Below are 7,811 nucleotides of genomic sequence, written 5' to 3'. Positions count from 1 at the left end.
TCCATCTGAGCGTCAATAAACGCCCCATTACAATATATATATATATATATAGAGAGAGAGAGAGAGAGAGACGACAGCAATAACATATCTTGTTATAGTATTACATCTATAAAAATTAGAATGTATTATTTATCGGATTCATTTATTTTTCGACAGAATAATTAAAATTAGGATAGTTAGTTCTCCTTCTCTGACTGATAAACAACTAAAACTAGAGGTATTTCAGCTTGTTATTTTGAAGTAGTCTTATTTTGTACCGCATGTTTTCACATATGCAGCAGTTTTCGGCTTCGCATGTGAAGAAGTTGGGCTATTTCAAATAACGCACACTGCCCCCCCCCCCCTTACTCACGCACGTCCGGATAAAGCTATCTAAATTACTAACACATCTTAAAAGGCATACACTGAGCGGGAAATTCCAGCCCTGCAGCAACAAGAAAAGCGAGCAGATCCACTTCACCCTTTCGTTTCGGTCGCAGTTGGTAGACAGTCAAGAAGCGCATCACTTATTAGAACCGTGGAGTTTCCAAGCACAGCAGTTCCCCGTACAGTTTCGTCGTAAGAACGACCCCAGCGCCGCTCCTCGCCGCGTGGGGAGCTCACGCGAAGAAGAGGCAAGAGGCTTCCTTGTCTTTGACACTGGGTGAGACCTTCTTGCAGCCGAACGCCCTGACGAACGCGTCCACGTGCCGGATCTCGTGGGCACAGAAACGCCGCTGATCGTCCCCACACATCATGCGGCACTGGGCCAAAAAGAAGACCTGGTCTGCGGGCCGCGCCACACCGGACACCTCGAGTCCGGGCGGTGCCGACGACTGCCAGGCGCTGTGTAAGAAGGCGGCTGCACTCAGCTCGGCCGCCGGATCGGCGCATGCGAGCCTCTCTGCCAAGGCCCGCTCGGTGCTGTTCACGAGCAAGGGAGTGCGGTCGTCGGCGCTAGCCAGTGCCACGCCCTGCGCGGCATATGCACATTATTTTGCCCTCCCAAACGGTAGTCGTTTGAGCTTTTGCGTCATGCAACTTGCTCCGGGATGACGACCAAAACGTATTCGGGATTCAAAGCCGACAGTGCGACTCCGTTTTGCAACAAGTATCTGCTTTCAGCTGTTTGGTCGTTGCGGAACGTAGCCGACTAAACGTGAACTACCACCACAAAACTCTCGCTTCTTTTCCTTTGTATTTGGTTTGATTTCTAGGGTTTAGCGTACCAAAGCGACTCAGGCTATGAGAGATGCCGTAATGGAAGGCTTCAACCACGTCAGGTTCTTTAACGTACACTGATATATGCTTGCAGTGAATATGAGGGGCCCTTTCGAACCAAACTAGGTAATTGACCCTTGTTATCTCTGTCGTGTTTTTTTATAGTTTAATGGCGCAGGTTTCTTTTTGTTCAGCTATGTCCCTTATGCATTTCCGAATACCTCATTTGTTGACTCTGTCCATGGAAACGTACTTGAGTTTGCTTGCGGTTGTGTAGGGATTTCTTTTATGTGCCTTCGTTCGTCATCATTATCATCATCAGTTATTTTTCTAACATATTGTTGAGGGTCCCCAGACGAAATGGTTGTTGAAAAACGCTTTAGGGTATCTGGGCCCGTACAAGGCAGCAGCATTCAAAGCATCTCTGTGAATTAACAAAAAATAATCAATTTATTTTTCAGTGTGTTTGGCACAGTTACAAGCAAAGTAAACACTGCTCGCAACTATCATTGGGCGGAAAAGTAAAAGAAAAAAAGTCGCCAGAAGCAAATTACATAATGGACAAAGAAGCATAGAAAATTGAGGCCGTCAGCAGTTGAATACAGAAAAAAATTCGCGTATTTGCCTTCGACTAACAGTTGTCAAGTATACCTTGGCTCACAACTTTGTTTAGTAAGAATAGAATTGTAGCCTGTGTTTTAAGAACTGCAGCATGTAGTCAATCACTGCGTCTGTGAGGAATGAGCCACTTCTCCCAGCTACGGGTACGGAAGTCACCACTGTACACTCTTAAGTTCTGTATTCCAGTGTGTTTACGTGCGTACGAGAGTCCAGTCGCAAAGATGTGGACCTTTACTTTGCAGCCACTGCGCCTACTTGAATGCTGTTGAGGTTTTGAGCCCTATTAGAAGCTAAACTAACTTTGGTGACTCTCATAAACGCCTTTGACTAAGATGGCCTAGCGTAGAAGTCTCATACTGCCCCAACCCTAATGCGAACTTCTGTTTCAGTTTGATGGATTGACCTATCTGCGTTCATAAATTGACTTGTATTTGTAAAGACCAGTCACAAAAATCGGAAGCAAATGACCGGGGGCAAGTATCATAACCAAATTGCAGCAGGATGCAACGCTTGTGGTATGTTTTGTTTCTTCTGGTGTCTAAAGTGTCAATTTCGAGGCCAACGGGGACAGGCCGTTGAACAGTAGAGAAGAAGTGGCAGTCATTTTTAATGTTTTCATTACTGTCGTTGGTGTGTTGGTTGGACATTTTTTACTCCGGCTCTCATGAGAAAATTTCAAATAATTACTTCACTTCACTCCAGTTACTTCACTTGAACATTAGGTCAAATGTCACATTTATGAGCAGAAAAAAATATTATAAGGACTGCATAAAATGTGCGTGTTAAACTACGCATGAGTTTTGGCTATTATGAATACACCTTGTAAAAAGAATTGCTGTTCAAAGCCACTCACCGACCCAGACGTGTAAAACAGTATAAAACACGCGAGCGTTTGCACTATAGTATAACTGACCAATATAGTAATTGAAAACACATAAGGAGTTCGAATATATGTTCAACACTGTACGTGCATGCAAAAGAATGAATTTGTGACTGCTACACACGGCAATTCGTTTAATGTGAGGAAGCACAGCCACTTTACTCGTCTCGACCATTCACTCAGCTTCTAAATTATGAAAACGAATGTGAAGCCAGACGTGACCATCTATGTAATTCCTACTCGTAAAGCCTAAACTGCCAAAATAAATATGCGCATTCTCAACCACATTCCAAATAGTTGAATCCATTTGGGTTTCTAACTGCAACATTTCACCTCTTTGAGTATTAAATAAATAAAAACACGTCGTTCATTGTCAGTGGCATGTCGCCTGTCTGGCAGTTCTGGACCTTCAGTTTTTTGTTCTCATGACCTCACGGCGTGCTTAAGGAGTGCTCTTTAAAGACAAAACCTGGTCCAGTGCCGAAAAGAAGCGCTCGAATACTGTGGTGATCGGAAGCAACAAGAGATGACCGCCAAACAATTGCAGCTTGGGAAACATAGCGACGAAGCAGTGTCCAACAACGAGAAGCTAGGACAGATATGTTGTGGATATCAGGCCCTCCTTCAGTAGCCCGTGGTTGTTTCACCCCGCATCTAAATCCCTGCCATGTTCTTCGTTCTAGTGCAAGCCTACTGTTTCAAAGACCTCCCTCCAGTTTACTGCTCGAGTAGTGGTTTCTTCCACCGCAAGTCAGCTATGGACGATGTGTCTCTTTGCGTACATGGCCGGCTTCCGACGCAATTAAACGAAATCCCAGGCAGAGTCTAAAATTTTAAAAATGTTGGTTGGGAATGAAGGGGTTACGTTCAAAAACAAGAAAGTGTGCCCCCCCCCCCGGTGGCGTGTCGGCAAATCACTGGCCGCAAGTTATCTCAATATCAGGCCGACTTCGCAGAATGTTTCTACGCCACGAATTTCCTTCCGAAGCAATCTCGCGCCTCGTCGCGAAACTGTAGTGGGCACCAAATACGGAAATAGGTAACATTCATGTCACAGCATATGTCATTCTTTTTTCAAGTAAAAACAAGAGTTCGGGAGTTGTGCATATGATGCCATTTCAAAGGATTTCGGCACAAAATAACGGAACACACGATTTCACTGTGCTTTGTTCTTGCACGTATCATGTGTTCGTTTCCATGCTTATAAAATTTCTCGTTGCAATAGTAGACACCTCTATTGCAGAGCAGCAGTATTCTAGCCAGTCCTTCTCTCGTCCAATCACAGCTTGAAATCGACTCGGCGGCAGAGATAGCGTCAAAGGCAGCCTTGTGTCGAGCTACGCGAAACGTACCTTGACGTCGAAGGCCTGGACGAGCGCCCTCGCAAACAGCGTTCCCAGGCCGGCGTAGTTGATGGCTGGCGTCATGTTGGGCGAGACGATGGGCGCCCGCAGCGCCGCCTGCGACACTGTCAGCGTGTTGTCCCAGTAGTCGTACGCCACCAGAGGATCAGAGCCGGCGGTCAGGTGACGCTGCAGGAGCAGGCCCTCCCGCTTACCCAAGAGAGAGCGTATGGCCCCCTTGGCCTTTGTCCAGTAATCGATGTAGCGAGACGCTTGCGCAGGGAACTCGTTGTAGACATCGTCCACCGCATTCTCATCTATGCCGTCTGGCCACACGATCAACTGCATGAGGCCGAAAAGAGGAGTCTTTAGTATACAGTGATGAAAGCTAGGCTAAGAAGTACTCACTACGGGCTAAGAATTTTGAAAAGCAGGAACGCCATGGTCTCTTCAGGCCCTTCGGTAAGGGGATCGGAATGATAACGCATGTCTGGTGAGTGTGTACACTTTGAAAACTTCAAATCATGGGCATATTCTGTCGTTGTTGTTGTTGCTGTTGTTTGTGCTAGTTTTGCATGAATAAAACGGCACCGTAAGTTCTATCATTGACTGAATTTCGGTCACTGTGATTACTGGTACAAGCCCGAACTTCGAAAAAAGCTGGCCAGCTTTGGGGCATGAATGACTAGGGAAAAAATATCCGCTTGCCTCAGCAATTGTTTTTGCATTGAAAAGTACAAAGAACAACTTCTGGTGTGTGTGTTTGGGGGGGGGGGGGGGGGGGACATCTCTGACATACAGTCATAAGCCAGCACATTATCATGAAGACTATCCGACATAGAATAAAACTCTGCTTGAACCAAGCCATGCTAACGTGACACGTGGCCTAAGGTAGTGTATCTGGCGCGGATAGAAGGGTCTCGAGTTCGAGTTCTATCCCCTCTTCACATCTCATTGGAGGTGACCGAGTTCACAGCTCCTGTCAGCTCGGCCAAGTCACGTGGTCTCATGACGCCATACTATCCACGTACCAATCAACGAAAAGCAATGTCAGTGACTCGCAAAAGACATGCTCGTGATTATTGGCTCGCGAATTGTACTACGCTTATGTCGAGAGCAGCGCTGCATTTTCTGCAGTTCAGGCCTTCAAACTATCGCGTTAAAAACATAGTAAGACTGCTCTTCGATGGAGATAAAGGCAAAGCGCTTGTATAGTGTGCGATGCCAGTGCACATCAAAACTCTTCGGCGTCCCTCATAGCCTGAATAGCTTGGGGATGTTAAACCCCGTAAACTAATGTATATGTGCCTAAATGAATTCTGTTTTTTAAGATGGACAGAAAACCTGAATTAATATCCGAGGGAGCTGTACCTGAGGTATTTCAGACGCATAGAAACTCTGCTTTCAGAAATCGTGCATGACTCACTCTGTAAAAATAATACTTCTGTGGTTCGCTATACGTTGAAAGCATGTCTGTGGAATCAGCAGCAGTCGAAAAGGCCAGGGCAGTATTAAGCTTAGAGTTTTCCGATAGCTGGCCTTACTTTTCTTTTTCGATAACTTACAAACGTGAACAATTTCTCAGGGGAACTTTTTCTCGTACATATTACCGACACACCTTTCTCTCGCCTGCTTCTGTGGACCTTAAAATTCCCAGAGAAATCTATTGACGTTCATCACTATATGTATAACAATTGTAGAAGCACATTTTCACAGCAACTTTCCTTGCTTTTGGTGTGATGAAATGTCACACACATGAAACACAACTTCATGGAATAAATATTTTCTCTGCTTCATTGCATGACTCTCGCGTGCTTGTAAAACAAAGATGTCCATCTGTACGCTTAATGATTACGTCATAAATAAACTAGTTTATTCAAACGTCATATAGCGAGCTTTTGCGGTTAGCACACTAAACAAGGCACCTGAGTTACACTCTGCTGAGCAGAACGCTGGGTGCAATCGACTGTACTCAGCAATGTCGAAATGCTATTAAGAGGGCATATAATTATTAAGTGTGTGGTAAACGTCACCTTGATTTCGTCCAGCTTCTGGACGACGTTTCTCTTGCTGATTACGTCCATCCAGGAACACCGTTGGACCGATATAATGGCCTGGCTCTTAATGGACTCAAATATGTCGTCCACAAAATGCCGAAGGTCCGGAGGCCACTGCAGCGCGGCTATCTCCCTATCCAAGGCTAGACCATAGCAGGCCTCCACGCGGCGCTGACAAACCAGGGGGGCCATGGCTTGTGTCTGGCCATCCTTCTTCACTGCGAGCGCGGTGAGGTCAGTGCAAAGTCGTGCCACCCACCACCCGATAACATCCAGTAGCTCCTTTGATACAAACTTTTTCAGCAGTGCTCCAACTGCGATAAGGTGGTTTGCGCTGTCTATCAGCACTTCTGTGGAAGCACGCACCCTTACTGCTACGCTCAAATGTCTTGTAAGAAAATCCTGCCACTCCTTTGATGTGACTGTCGGCGTCCATTGGGCAAGGTCTGCTACATGCGAGATGATCAGGCGGTCAGCATGTCCTCTTGTCGAAGAGATAGCGTCGAAGAACTTTTGCACACTGCCCTCAGTGCGGTGCACAGTGAGCGCTCTTGTTCTGTTGTACAAGAGACCTGCGCCCAACTCTTTCGCATAGAGCATAGCTTCGGTTGCGGCCTGTAGTTCATCCACGTGATCTGTCCTCGCTAGCATTGACCACGTTACTGGCACTTGCATGATCTGTAGTCGACTAAGCCCGTCCCTACGCACACGTACCCTGAACCAGAGGTCGATGCCCCAGTTGACACTAAGGCAGAGGAGGACATCGAGAGGCTGCTTGCCTTCTAGTGGTACATCGGGCCAGGACAGGCTGCAGATTTGGAGGAACGTCCGAAACGAACGCAGTCCCTCATCACGTGCACTTTCCCCAGGTTGTTGCTCCAGGCAGGAATGCAGCATGCGGCTAGCCTTCTCAGCGACGCGAGATTTATGGGGATGGAAGCGCAAGAAATTAGCGCCTTCCTGCAATGCGTCCTTCCTCACCAGAGCTTCTACATCCGAGAACGCAGGGTAATCATTTGTCCAGAGACCGCACACGTAGGTGCCGAATGCGTGACAAGCGTTCGCCTTTGGGTTCATGGTCTGCAGCAAGAATCGCTCGTGGCGATAGCAAGCCCCCGAGTCGCACACGTCCTCGGCCCAGCTGTGGACCTCCGGGCTATTGAGGTGAAACGGTATCAAGAGGAGGGCGAGGACGCAAATGCCAACTGAGACAAGAAAGCAGCCGAGAAGAGCGGTGTTATGCAGCTGCCTTCTTTTTTCGGACAGCAGTTTAGACAGATCCGTCTCCTCGCGGGCGTGTTGCTGCAAAAGTCAACAAGTTTGGTTCAGAACAAAGTCGCGGCGTATCTTGTCGCGTGCAGAATGTATAAATGCGCGCAGTAAGGACATTTTGATGTCAGTCTACTTCATACTTTCCAGGGGAAAGACAATTTCTTTACTAGAAAGGCACAGTGCTCAATATATCCTGAAAAAAAAATTTAGTGCTCCAAAAATACTCTGGCCGCAGCAGATGATACAAATTTATGTGCATTAAAAAAGTGCAGGATGTTTCTATACTTAAAAGAAAGCATATTAGGAAGCACAGCTTTGGTGTTATTCAGGAATGCATTCTATATCCTTCACGTTGCACATGTATAAAAAAACTAGCTGTAACTAAACCATTGTTCTGCATTATACCAGATTGTCCCGCTAGCTTGATTGAAGCAGTGA

General features: G+C 46.5%; 1 protein-coding gene across 1 annotated transcript; it reads right to left on the bottom strand.

The window, feature by feature from the left end:
• Positions 1-599: 599 nt before the first annotated feature.
• LOC146193793 (neprilysin-1-like) lies at positions 600-6,537 on the bottom strand. Its single transcript, XM_084600608.1, has 4 exons — positions 6,468-6,537; positions 6,078-6,319; positions 4,054-4,386; positions 600-953 (listed from the first exon to the last, which is right to left on the bottom strand). Exons 1-4 carry the CDS (start codon positions 6,535-6,537, stop codon positions 600-602), a joined length of 999 nt encoding a protein of 332 aa, XP_084456734.1.
• Positions 6,538-7,811: the final 1,274 nt, after the last annotated feature.

This window comes from Amblyomma maculatum, chromosome 4 (assembly GCF_055883805.1).
Source record: "Amblyomma maculatum isolate TAMU_Amacu chromosome 4, ASM5588380v1, whole genome shotgun sequence".
Classification (NCBI taxonomy): domain Eukaryota; kingdom Metazoa; phylum Arthropoda; class Arachnida; order Ixodida; family Ixodidae; genus Amblyomma; species Amblyomma maculatum.
This window is presented reverse-complemented; position numbering and strand designations above follow the sequence as displayed.

What these genes read in the sequence shown, in the direction of transcription:
- LOC146193793 (XM_084600608.1), bottom strand. Translation starts at nt 6,537, where the DNA reads ATGGACGCCGACAGTCACATCAAAGGAGTGGCAGGATTTTCTTACAAG. An exon ending in AGAAGCTGGACGAAATCAAG is followed by an intron (nt 4,387 to 6,077) that starts GTGACGTTTACC and finishes GGCCTCATGCAG; the next exon opens with TTGATCGTGTGGCCAGACGG. An exon ending in TCCAGGCCTTCGACGTCAAG is followed by an intron (nt 954 to 4,053) that starts GTACGTTTCGCG and finishes TATGCCGCGCAG; the next exon opens with GGCGTGGCACTGGCTAGCGC.